The sequence below is a fragment of the Agelaius tricolor genome, unplaced genomic scaffold, assembly GCF_023055355.1.
Source record: "Agelaius tricolor isolate 1412-34295 unplaced genomic scaffold, bAgeTri1.0.p SCAF_38, whole genome shotgun sequence".
In the NCBI taxonomy this organism is placed as follows: domain Eukaryota; kingdom Metazoa; phylum Chordata; class Aves; order Passeriformes; family Icteridae; genus Agelaius; species Agelaius tricolor.
This window is the reverse complement of record NW_027269298.1, coordinates 1-11,927: the sequence shown is the minus strand read 5'-3', so window position 1 is coordinate 11,927 and position 11,927 is coordinate 1. Positions and strand designations below refer to the sequence as shown.

The 11,927-nt window shown below is 52.8% G+C and overlaps 2 protein-coding genes across 2 annotated transcripts; both read right to left on the bottom strand.

The window, feature by feature from the left end:
- Positions 1-2,033: 2,033 nt before the first annotated feature.
- Positions 2,034-7,509, bottom strand: LOC139603286 (alpha-1-acid glycoprotein-like). Its single transcript, XM_071453970.1, has 6 exons — positions 7,221-7,509; positions 6,447-6,589; positions 5,784-5,857; positions 4,396-4,506; positions 3,579-3,682; positions 2,034-2,175 (listed from the first exon to the last, which is right to left on the bottom strand). Exons 1-6 carry the CDS (start codon positions 7,503-7,505, stop codon positions 2,080-2,082), a joined length of 813 nt encoding a protein of 270 aa, XP_071310071.1. The 5' UTR covers positions 7,506-7,509; the 3' UTR covers positions 2,034-2,079.
- A 2,064-nt stretch (positions 7,510-9,573) lies between these two features.
- On the bottom strand, positions 9,574-11,839 carry APOM (apolipoprotein M). Its single transcript, XM_071454024.1, has 5 exons — positions 11,324-11,839; positions 11,043-11,113; positions 10,597-10,701; positions 10,290-10,390; positions 9,574-9,781 (listed from the first exon to the last, which is right to left on the bottom strand). Exons 1-5 carry the CDS (start codon positions 11,530-11,532, stop codon positions 9,728-9,730), a joined length of 540 nt encoding a protein of 179 aa, XP_071310125.1. The 5' UTR covers positions 11,533-11,839; the 3' UTR covers positions 9,574-9,727.
- Between the last annotated feature and the right edge of the window lie 88 nt (positions 11,840-11,927).

Below are 11,927 nucleotides of genomic sequence, written 5' to 3'. Positions count from 1 at the left end.
ATTGGTGCTCTTTGGGGCCAGACTCTTCCTGGGGTAATTCTCACCAAGGACACTGACAGTGGGAAGGATTCTCACTGTGAGGACCTGGGAGAACAGAATTCTTAAAAACAAAGCCAGCAAGATCAAGGCTGATGATAGTGGTGGTGAGTCAGGGATGTTCAGACTCTGTTTACCTGTCTGGGTATTGCTGGACTTTGCTCACCTCTGCAGTATCCACAACACTCTGTTCAGAGAAGTGAATTTCCCAGAAAAAACAGAAAAACTCTGCAGTCCAATTATCCCCTTGAAGGAACCTGGCTAATACCATGTCCAAAATAAAGGCTTTTTGTACAAGTTTTTTAATGAAAAACAACGCAGCCAGGAGCTGCCCTTGAAGGTCATTCAGGAGCCACAGCTGGTAGTGCAAGTGGCCTCTGATTTGGTTAACAAAACTTGCTCTGGGGGCCAGACTGGCTTTGTTTGTTCCTTATGTCTCCTACTGTAATTCAAGGCTTTTATTCAGCTATAAATCTACTCATAAAGTCTGGGTTTTTGTAATCTGAGCCACAGCTCTCCAGTGCTGTCAGCTGAGATGGGCCCTTGAACTGCAGCCCTGGAGGCTGCTGCCAGCATCCCCTCAGTCCTCTGGAGAGGCTGGGAGTTTTTTTTCACATCACAAGCTGATGAGGAGGTGGGTGAAGCAAGGGCTGCCTGGCTACCTGTGCCTCAAGACCTGGAGGGAATGGGCTGAACTTATGTTTTTATCCAGCAGAAAGCAATCTTGGGGGGACCTTCTCAATCTACAATTCCCTGACACAGGAGGATGCAGTCAGGCTCTGCTCCCAGGGAACAAGGGACAGCAGGAGAGGGAATGGCCTCAAGCTGTACCAGGGCATCAGGAGGAATTTCTTCACTGCAAGATTTGTCAAGCACTGGAAGGGGCTGCCCAGGGAGGTGGTGGAGTCCCCATCCCTGGGAAGGGTCCAAGGGATGACTGGATTAGTGCTCAGTGCTCTGCTCTGGTTAACAAGGGGGGCATTGGTCACAGGTTGGACTGGACCTTGGAGGTCTTCTCCAACCTTAATGATTCTGTGATCTTGTAAAATTCATTCTTGCCAGAGCAGTCACTCCAAAGGCTGAAATACTGCCTGGTAAAGGCAGCTGGACAGAGACAGAGCACCCTGGAGCTATGAAGGGGGAGCTCGCTGCAGCCTTCCCTCTGGCTTCTCTCATTTTCTTCCTTTTTAAGGAAGAGAGATATTTTCAGTGCTTAATTATGAGCTGAGACTGAATTACTCTCCAGACATGCAGCAGCAGTCTCTTGTTACACTTGCCCATTTTACAATGGCAGGGATGGTGCTGTCCCCCCTTTGGGGCTGGGATAAGGGGTGTATCAGGTGCCTGACAAGTGATGGAGGCATGGACAGCAATGCCATCTTTGCCACTTCTCATCTCCAGGGTGATGAGCTTGCTGAGAAACGAGAAATTGTGACATTTTCTCTGAAAACTAAAAATCCAGGCTGGGTTGGGTTAGCAGCCCTTCCCTCTGGCAGGAGGGTAATTTCTCAGTGTCAGACATGGTGTGCAAACCAAGCTGTGGATGGACACGATCAGGGAGCACTTGCCTGGTCCAGAGGCTTTGGGCAGGAACATCTGTCTCACCTGGGCTACCTGGCACTCAGCTGCCAGGAGAACCGGCTGGTCCCTTTTAGCTAAACCCCCTTTTCCTCAGGCTGCGCAGTTCCAGCTCAGCTTCCAGCCTTCTCTAGATCCCAGTTACTCCTGAAATGCTTGGTTTGCTTATTTAAAATAGTCAATGATTGCCCTCTCCTGGCTGGTCTCTCTTACTGCTGCATTGCAGCGCTGCTTTTTGGCAGAGCCAGAGCCCTTTTCCAAGCTCGGTGGGAAGCTCCAGGCTGATTCTCCCAACCCCTGGCTGGATGACTCACACAAAGTGAATCGGGTGCTCGTTCTCTTCTTGCAAACCCCACTTCTCAACTCTTCAGAACCTTCTGCTCTCAAACAACTGGCACGGAATTGCATCTAATTTGAAGGAAACGTTTATTGCCCTGTGTGGGGTCAGTTCCCTGCACTCCGAGGTCAGGAGGTGCCTGGGGCAGGGGATGCTGTGGCTGCAGCCCCGGGCTCTGGGTGGGGGCTGCTGCTGCCTTCGGCTGCTTTCGCTTGACACACCTCCTGTCAAAACAACAAAAACAGAGTAAGTGAATCTGCCAAGGTGCCAGCAACAGAGAATTTACTCAAGAAAGACTGAATTTACTCAAGAAAGAAGGAATTTTCCTCTCCCCTTTTAGCTGATTATGTCTAAGAGGGCTTCCCTGTCCTGTCCAAGGCTCAGACAAAGCTTGCCCAGGTGCTCAGCTCCTGCTGGTGCCATTTTCCATGCCTGTGCTGGAAAGAGGAAAAAGTTTCTGGGGCAAAGTTAGGGTAAGTGTGCTCTGAAGGAAAGGGGGAACTCAGACTTTGGGGGAAATAAGTAAAAAGCTTGTGCTGCTCAGGCACTCAGCATAGGTTAAGTTCTGTTAATGCCTGCAGATGACACAGGGCTTTGTGAGTTTGCTCCTGTGCTCTGCTCACATCCCCTCCTTCAGCCTGATCACAAAGGGCCCCAAAATGTTTTCTGTGTCTGTTTAGTTGTTTTTTTACTCCTCAGGTGCAGTTGCTTACTTTGGCCAGTAACTGCCAACCCAAATTGCACCAGAACTTTAAGCACAGACACTCCTGTCCAATTCCCCTCATTTTGCCCAAATTTAAATGTGATCCAGAGCCTGCAATCCCCAGTTCACAGCTGCACGCAGTTAATGTAGAGGAGCTGGGCTCTGCCTCCCAGGTGCTGCTTGTTTGCTAAATTGGAGGAGACCTGCCCCAGGTGCAGCCCCATTCCCAGGGTTCCACCCTCTGTCTCTGTCCTCTGTTCCCCTCAACCTGTGGGGCAGTTTGAAAAGCAGCTCTTGAGGCTGGAGAAGTGTTGGGGATAATGTTGGATCCAGCCTGGTGGCTTGGACTGGGGTTTTGGGCCCCTCTGAAAACTCAGAGCCTGCTGATGTGGGTGAGCAGGTGACCAGGACAGAGCAGCAAAGGTAAGATGTTCTTCACCTTCACTTTGTAAACAGGAGCCCCTGTCAAGCTGACTTAGGGTCTGGGTTATTTGCAGGATAAAATGTCTTAAATCAGGTGGCAGATGTGAGAACTGGACCTGGTTAATGCTTTGGTGGAAAAAATCCCTGGAGGTTCCTGCTCTTTCTGCAGCTTCTGGGGACAGCTGGTCCTTGCTAGGGAGTAAACCCAGGGGTTTCAAGGCAAAATCTGTAACTTCAGGGCAAAAATCCCTCGCCTCTTTCCCCCTGGCAGGGGTCGGCAGGCTGTTACCAGGGCTGCCAGAGGAGATGCTCAGTGCAGGCATTTGCTTTAGGGCTGCTATTTCACACCTCAGCTGAAGCAAGCCTGTGATGATTTAATCCTCTAAATAACTTCCAACACCTTGAAAAGCTGTCTGAGAGCCCAGTTTGGCAGCTGGGGGTGCAGCTGGGCTCTCGCAGCCCTGCCTGGAGCTGGTTCTGGTGGCCCAGGGTGCTCGGTACCGTTTTCCAGGGCGCGTACACGATCTGCTCCGCCCTCAGCCCCAGGCACTCGGCGTGCTGCTCGAATTCCTCCCGGTCTGCTGTGCTTAGGCTCAGGTTCCTGGCTGGAGAAGGATTTGTCAGGGGTTAGGTATGGACTGGTGGCCCCGGCACAGCCCTTTGTGTCCCTGTCCTGCTGCTCCCCTTCCCCACCAGTGCTTGCAGGGGATGTGCTCTGTGTGGGGCTCTCTCAACCCCATGGTGAACACACCTGAACGAAACCAACCCTTGTTTAACCCTCTCCCAAAAAGCTCTGGTCCTGCATGCTTAAAGGGGTTGCAGGATGGTTTGATACTCCTGGGGTGTCAGGAGGGACCAAGGTGGAATATGGAGGCAGTTTTCTATATGTGTCTTCAAAATCTCTTAAGCAACTGCAAGGTGATGGGGGGAGCCTTATCAGGATCAAAACTGCTGCTTTATGGGTTTGTGGTTAAATCTGATCAGCCTTAGCACTGCAAAGCCACGTGCTCTGCCTGGGAGGTAAATACTGAAACATCATGGTTGGCTTGAAAATGTTGAGATTTTACAATTATATCGATGCTGAATTGTATTTGCTTCCTGTTCTTTAAATATTTATGCTGTAAGTGGGTTTGGTCTTTAACTTGCTTTTCCTGTTCTGCCAAGAGATGTGGGGTTTAATGGGGTTTGCAAATCCCACGAGCCCTGGAGCGCTGGTCACTGACTGTTGGTGAGACCAAGCTGCTGTATGGTTTTAGTTGATAACTTTGTGTGGGTGTGCCATGATAGCTTTAAATGACTTTAGGATGGAGTTTCATACCATAGAGATACTGCCCCAAGTATGTCCTTTCCCTCTGCATTTGGTACTGGATGAGTAAAAGGTTTTCAGAGCTCATGTTCATCAGCATCCCCTCAGTTTGCTGGGTCGTGGCTTGGAGAGAACAGACAGAGAGAGCACAATAACTCAGATTTGCAGTGCTGCAGCAGCAATAAACTCCAGCCCAGCTGTGGCAGTATCAGTAGTCCCTGGGATTCAGTAGCAGGTGAGGAAAAATGTCCTGAAATAGGGTGATTTTTTTGGCTCTTGGTTTATATAAATTGCATTTCTTAAAAATGGGGCCGGGGTGTGAAAGAGCCAAAGTCCCCCAGCTCCTGTCCTGCTGTGTTGGGACTCAGGGTTGAGGGGTCAGTGCAAATGTGTCCCAGGGGGCTGCAATTCCCACCCCAGACTGGCTCACCCCACTTCCTCAGCAAGGAGGAGGAGCTCAGAACAAGAGGCTTCATTAATTCCTGAAACCTGCCCTGGGTGCTCCCTCCTGCCCCCGAGGGATTGTGCAATAACTTCACAAACAGGATGGGGTTCTCCTGCAGGGACAGGGGGGAGCAGGCTGGCTCCTGGCACAGCATTGCTCTGGGGTTTATGTGCCTGCACAGCAGGGCTGGGACCCCTGGGCTGCCCCAGGAGCTGAGTTTCTGAGCAGGAGCAGAGTTTCTTCATCTGTTCATTTCTAAAATAGTAATGTTCTGGATGCTGTTATATAGGAACCATAATATTAGTATTTTTTTCTTATTTTTGTGACTAATCTATTTTGTTTTGCTTAAAGCTAACAAAGTTATTAATTTCTTTAAAGCACTCATCAAAACCTTTATCAAATTACCTTAATTTCTGTGGTTTCTGACACAAAGTGCTTACCTGAAAGCATAAAGCAGCTGTGCCTACATTTATGGATATTAGAAAGGCTAGTAAGACATAAAAGCTAAGTTACAACACCAATACTAGTAAAGCTAATATCTTAAATTACTACAATAGCAAATAAACGAGCAGTATAACCAACTGATCCCTGTGTTATTTGCTATTGCAGTAATCTAAAATTACTACAATAGCAAATAAATGAGCAGTATAACCGACTGATCCCTGTGTTAGCCTCACAATATGCTTAACAGGATTTCCCCCTTGCAGTCCCATCAGGTACACAGCTCTGGGGGGTCACACTTCTGGGCCGAGTCCCCCTATCCCCTTTATTCCTGGTGCCCCAGGGGCAGGAATAACCTGGGTGCCCCCTGCTTTGGAGCCCACCGAGGCTTCAGACAGGCAGAGACTCTGGAATAAAATACATCAGATAATGTAAAACAGGGAAATGGGCCCTTTGTGTGTCTCAATCCGTGTGAAACCATGGGCTGGGTGTTAACCCCTTCCGTGCTGCTCACCGTTCTTCACCAGCGTGGCGTTACCAGCAGTGACTTCCAGGTAGGTGAGGTTGTTGGTAAAACATTGGTCCCCCCTGGAGAGAGAGGGGAAGGGGGTGATGCCGTTGTGTGGAGCGAGCAGCAAAGCCCCAGCCCTGCCCCGGGCACCTGCCACCTCCTCCTCCTCAGGGTTAATTTCTCTCGCTGTTCAAATCAAGGCGTTTCTCTCCCTCCAGTGGCAGCTCATGGTCCCAGCCCTGCCATTGTTCCCCCGCCCCTTGGTGGTCAGACGTTTTCCACCCTGAAATAACCGAAACCTCAAAGCGCTGCCTGTGTTGGCACAGAAAAATTCATGCCCTGAAATTCTGACCCTGTGGGGGAGCAGCTTTTGGTGCCTGGCAGGGTCAGCAGCCACGGCACAGGGGCTTCTGCAAAGTTCTCCTCCCCTGGAAAGGTCTTCTCTTGCCTGCAGGGCTTGGTGCCTCTGAGACCTCTGTGCCCTGCAAGACTTGTCTGAACCTGCGGCTTGCTGAAATAAATGAGGAAATAAAAAGGGGCTGAGGGCGAGGGGTGCACAGAGCAGGCAGGAGCGACTCCTTTTGGAGAAACCAATCTGGAACCGTGCTCGCACCTTGCGCAGGAAGATTTTAGGGCTGGGTTGAGGGCACGGGGACCGCATCTTACACGGCCACGAAGTGGCTGATGAGCAGCTCCTGCCCGCCGGGCGCGGGCTCCAGGCGCAGCAAGGCGTGGTCGATGAGCAGCATCTCCACCTGGTGCTGGGGGAACTGGGCAGCCCCTGCCACGTACAGCCAGGTCCCCGGCAGCTGTGGGGAGGGAGGGGACAGGGGGACGGGTGGGTTTGCAGGAGGAACCCTGAGATTTCCACCCTCCCCATGGCAAAATTGATAGCGCTGCTAGCTCTCGGATATCCTGCCAGGGCTCTTGCGTTGGCAGCGATAAGGTGAAATATTTGCAAATGAGCTGGGGAAAGAAAAAAATAGCTGGGCGTGGGGGTTGGGAGGGGTGCTGGCACCGGGACAGGACAGCCCGGCTTTGTCGCGGGGGATTTGCACCCAGAAATGCCCAGCCCACCCGCCTTCTTTCGATGTCACTGCTGAGAACCTGAGAAAATTGGGTCATTCCAGGTGTTTTGGACATGAAACATTTCCCGTTTGCTGCAGGTGTTTCACCGACAGCGCCTCGGCAGATGCGCTGGGGGAGCGGGGGGCGCACGGTGGGGCCGAGCCCCGTCCCGGGGGGCGCACGGTGGGGTTGTTCCCTTTCCCGGGGGGCGCACGGAGGGGTTTTTCCCTTTCCCGGGGCGCACGGTGGGGTTTTTCCCTTTCCCGGGGCACACGGTGGGGCCGTGCCCTTTCCCAGGGGCCAGCGAGGCTGAGCAGAGCCCCCGGGGCCGGCAGCAGCGGGGGCAGCCCCAGCCCCGTGTTTCTCCCCTACCTTGGAGGCCGTGGCGCTGTCCGGGCGCTGCGCTCCGCAGGGCAGCGCGGCCGCGGGCAGCAGCGCTGCCAGCCCCAGGATGGCCACGAGCGCCGGGCCCATGGCTGTGCGAGCCCTGCACGGACAGACAGACGGACACACAGGCGCTGCTGGCTCCGCTGGGAGGGGACAGGATGTGCCCGGCCGGATCTGCCCCTGTGTCGCAAGCGGTGCCCGGGATGAGCCTCGGGCTTGGCGCTCGCCCCGGCCGCGATGCGGCTGCGGTAGGAGTGGGCGGCTGGGCATTGAAAATCAATAGGCTGGGCAGTGTAAATCAATAAAGGGGAGAGAATGATGCATCTGACTCCATCATCAGAAGGCTAATTAATTACTTTATTATGCTATACTGTGTACCTTGTACCTGAACTGAATCTGCCCCACACTCGCTCTTGCTCACACTGCTCAGAACTGCACTCATCATCTCCGATTCTCTCCTCACTCTCCCGTGGCAGTCCCACACACAGACACTTCTTGGCCAAGAGAACAAAACATCCTCACTCTGGGTAAACTATCTCCATATTGCATTCTACTTTGTCACAACACAGGCACAGCAAGCGAGATAAGCATCGTGTTTTCCTCCTTCTCTGCTTGTCTCACAGCTTCTCTCTGCTCAGAGGGCATGTGAATGCCACAGCTGGTGATGCAGTTACTGCATTTAAAACTCCAACCTGCCCTGAATCTGCCCATTTTCCCCGTGAGCAGCTGCTGTAGTCACCTCTTGCTCTGCTGTTGAGATGTGCAGCCCTCCCAGTGCTGGTTTGGCTGCAGACCCCCCCATCCCCAATCTCAGGCAAAGCCCAAAGGTGTCGCAGGCATATTTTATGAAAAATCCTTTTGCCAGGATCTTTTCTCCTGAGAAACTTCAGTTTCTCGATGTTTTGCTGCTTTGGAATGTGATTTGGAGAATTGTTTACCCAGCGTGTGAAATTGTTTTTACTTGATGACCAATGACAGCCACCTGTGCCGAGGCTGTGAGCAGTCACAAGATTTTATTATCATTCCATTCCTTTCTATTCCTTGCTAGCCTTCTGATGAAATCCTTTCTCCTGTTCTTTTAGTGTAGTTTTAATATATCATTTTCTTTTAATATAATATATATAATAAAATAATTAATCAGCCTTCTGAAACACGGAGTCAAGATTCTCATCTCTCCCCTTGTTGGGGTTGCCTGCAATTCCACACAAGGGGGCTTTGAAGAGAAGGTGCTTTTGCTCTCCTTGGCATTAAAAGTGGTGTTTAGGGGCCTCAGGGGTCACCCCTGTGCTGTTGGACACATCCCCAGTGCAGCTCCTGCCCCTCCCTGTCCTGCTGCTGTCCCTGTGTGTCAGACAGGCAGGTGCTGTTTCTCTGGCATTTGGGGTGCCTTTTCCTCTCTGAGCCTCCCTGAACGCTTTGGTCTGGCTCTGGGGGATGGTTTTTCCCATCCTCTCCCCTTTCCCCTCCTCAGGGACACCTGGGGAAGGTGCAGTGTCACCTCTTGTCACTGAAGCTGTACTGGGAAAGACGTGAACAAGGAATTGTTATCCTCTTGATTTCTCAGCCAAGCCAATTACTTAAAGAAGAGATGGTTTTGGAAAAGTGGAAACTAATTCTATGCTGGCAGGTAATTGTTCTTCCCTGCTAAAACATCTATGCCTGGATGATTTTATCTGAGAGTAAAGTTAGCTTTCCTTATGCTAAAATAAGAGTCCTTGTCACTGATTTCCTATTCACTGGGCTGTTACTCTCAAAAGAGTCAGCATTGGCAATGATTTAGTACAAGACAAAAAAAAAAAAAAAGAAGACACAGTTTGTGTCCACTGCATGAATTTTACTTTTTTAACTTTATGGGGATTTCTTCTGGAAATTACCCTTGATAGAATAACTTGGTGTGTTAGCCCCAGCCAAATGCTGTATGATGCAGCTGCTTGTTCAGTTGCCCCACACTCCTCTGCAGTGGGATAAGGAGAATCAGAAAAAGGTAAAAAATTGTAGTTTGAGATGAGATTGGTGTAGATGGAGCCTGGTGGGGTTTGGCTCGAAAATGGAGGGTGGGGATGCTCAGGTGCTGGGAGTGCTGTGGTGGGGGAGGCTCGGGGGGCTGGCAGGTTTGTGTGTCACCCTGGGGGCTCATGTCCCAATGTCCTGAGGCTGGGAGGGTCCCCTGCCACCCCAGAGCTGGTGTGAGGGCTGTGCCTCTGTGCCCCCTGCCACGCTTGGCCCTGGCTGGGTTTTGTCTGGAGCATTTCACAGCCCTGGGTGGGTTTGGAGATGCAGCACCATGGGCAGGGCAGGCAGGAGGGTGTCCCAGAGGAGATGGAGCAGGAACAGCCAGTGGGTGAAACACAGGAGTTTATTTTGGGCTCAGCTGAGAACAGTGAAACTGGGTGAAAACCAAAACATGGACAGGAAAAATAGGATAAGAGGTTCTGAGGCTGTGCTGAGCCTGGAGGAGGATGAGGATGGAGCAGCTGACCCGGTCCATGGGGTTACCCCAGCTGAGGATCTGCATTGTCTTCATCCCCAGGCAGGGGACAGGCGTGCTGGGGGAGAGAGGAGAGATGAGTTCCTGGGGGAGAGGAGAGATGAGTTCCTGGGGGAGAGGAGAGATGAGTTCCTGGGGGAGAGGAGAGATCAGCTCTGGGGGAGAGGAGAGAGCAGCTCCTGGGGGAGAGGAGAGATGAGCTCCTGGGGGAGAGGAGAGATGAGCTCCTGGGAGAGAGGAGAGATGAGCTCTGGGGGAGAGGAGAGAGCAGCTCCTGGGAGAGAGAGCAGAGAGCAGCTCCTGGGACAGAGGAGAGATGAGCTCCTGGGACAGAGCAGAGAGCAGCTCCTGGGACAGAGGAGAGAGCAGCTCCTGGGATAGAGCAGAGATCAGCTCCTGGGGCTCACCCCAGCCCCAGGAATGGCTGGGGCAGGGGCCCGAGGGGGAGTGGGGATGCACAGCAGGGAGGTTCTGCTGGGGGGTCTAAACTCACATCCCCCAGAGCCCCATCCCAGCTGGGAACAGAGCCTGGCCTGGGGCTCACCCGGCCCAGGAGGGGTTTGTACCTCTGTGGAAGCGTAGAACACCTCCTGCTCAGTGAAGCCCAGGCACTGCAGGTGGGCTTTGAACTCCTCCAAGTGCTCCTTGCTCACGTTGGGTGTCCTTGCTGCCAGAGAAATGGAAAGGGAGGGAAGGAAATGGAGTTTTAGGGTTGCTTTGCTCCTGGGTGATCCCTGCAGTGCAGATGGGAGCTCACTGCCTGCCCTCGTCTTTCCCCTCTCTGTACAAGGGGAAAAGGGGTTTATTGCCCTGCTTGTGAGCACTGGAGATGTCCATGCCCCTTGATCTGTCCCTGGGGAAGCATCTGCTCACCTGAGAGACTCAGATTTGGGGAGTCAATGTTGATGTGGTTCAGGATCAGCAGGTCTTTGTCACTTTGGATCAGTCTGGCCGTGGAAGCCACCCCGTTATCATCAACTGGGAGGGATGGAGACAGTCAGATTTCCCCACTGGTCAGGATCCACCCCATGCTGAGCCTCATCTGCTTCCATCCTTGCCACTCATCCCAGTGGGGGCCACTCTGGTCCCACAGTGCTGCCATAGATGTGTTGTGTGGTGGAAGAAATTTTTTTTCTCCACCTCCAGACCCGATTTTAGGTGCAAAAGGCTCAGGGTGTCACACACTGCGGGGGGGGGGAGAATCAGGAGGGTTCAAGGGCTGGCTGAGTCCCCCATTATCCCACACCATTATCCCATCCCCATCCCATTTCCAATCCCATCCCACCCCATTATCCCATCCCATCCCAGTGGAGCTTTACCATGCACCAGCGTGGAGTTCTCGTGGAAGACCTGGATCTTGCTGAAGTTCCTCACCACACAGGTCTCATTCCTGTGGGGCAGAGAGGTCAGAGGGAGCAAACACCCCCCAGCTTGCCCCAGCCAAACCTGAGGGGTTTGGAACATGAGCAGGGCTGCAGAGCTTCCATAAATGTGGCACAGCTGCTCTCCAGCCCTGAATTTGTGGGGTGTCTCAGCCCAGAGGGTGGAAATACCCCTGGGGATGGGGGAGCCAGATCAGGGCATGAATCCCTGTCCTTACATCCTTATGATTTCAGTGATGTTGAGCTCGTCCTTGTGGCTGCCAGGAGAGAAGGAAAAAGCCTCAAATGTCACTGCTCTCAGCTCTGCCAGGTGAGGGGGGTACCTGGAGGCACCAGCGATGTAGAACCACTGTCCCAGGAGCTGCAGAGGGGAGCAGAGAGGGGGAGGTTGGAGGGGCTGTGCCAGGCTCACCCCCAGGCACCCCATGAGGGAGAGCAGAGGCTGTGTCTGATGTCCCAGGCCAGGAGCAGGTGTAGGCACTGCCCTGGGTAGGGGTCCCTGGGCTTTGTCCCCTTCCTGTTAAGGCACTGCTCCAGCTCTCAGCATGGCCAGTTCTTTCTGCAATGCTGTTTCTCCTGCTCCAGGCCAGGCTGTCATTGCTTTCCTCCCATTAAAAGCTCCCGAGGGATTAAATTCTGTTTATGCAGTGAAGGGTTTGCGGATGGAGACTCGTGACCTGAGCCACCACCACTTGAAGGACTTAAAATAGAGTGGTGAGGCAGTGGGATGGTGCTGCCCAGCCTGGTTTGCTGGGAGATGGAAGCAGGAACCCCCCAGAAGTGCCTGGTCTTGAGATGATGGATGCAGAGCTCAAGGCTTCA

Coding starts and splice junctions, on each gene's coding strand:
- LOC139603286 (XM_071453970.1), bottom strand. CDS start 7,505: ATGCCCAGCCGCCCACTCCTACCGCAGCCGCATCGCGGCCGGGGCGAG. Junction 4,507..5,783: donor CGCCACGCTGGTGAAGAACG/GTGAGCAGCACG, acceptor GTTCTCTCCAAG/CCACGACCCAGCAAACTGAG. Junction 2,176..3,578: donor TGTACGCGCCCTGGAAAACG/GTACCGAGCACC, acceptor TTGTTTTGACAG/GAGGTGTGTCAAGCGAAAGC.
- APOM (XM_071454024.1), bottom strand. CDS start 11,532: ATGGGGTGCCTGGGGGTGAGCCTGGCACAGCCCCTCCAACCTCCCCCT. Junction 11,114..11,323: donor ATCACTGAAATCATAAGGAT/GTAAGGACAGGG, acceptor TCTGCCCCACAG/GAATGAGACCTGTGTGGTGA. Junction 10,702..11,042: donor GAACTCCACGCTGGTGCATG/GTAAAGCTCCAC, acceptor CATCCCTCCCAG/TTGATGATAACGGGGTGGCT.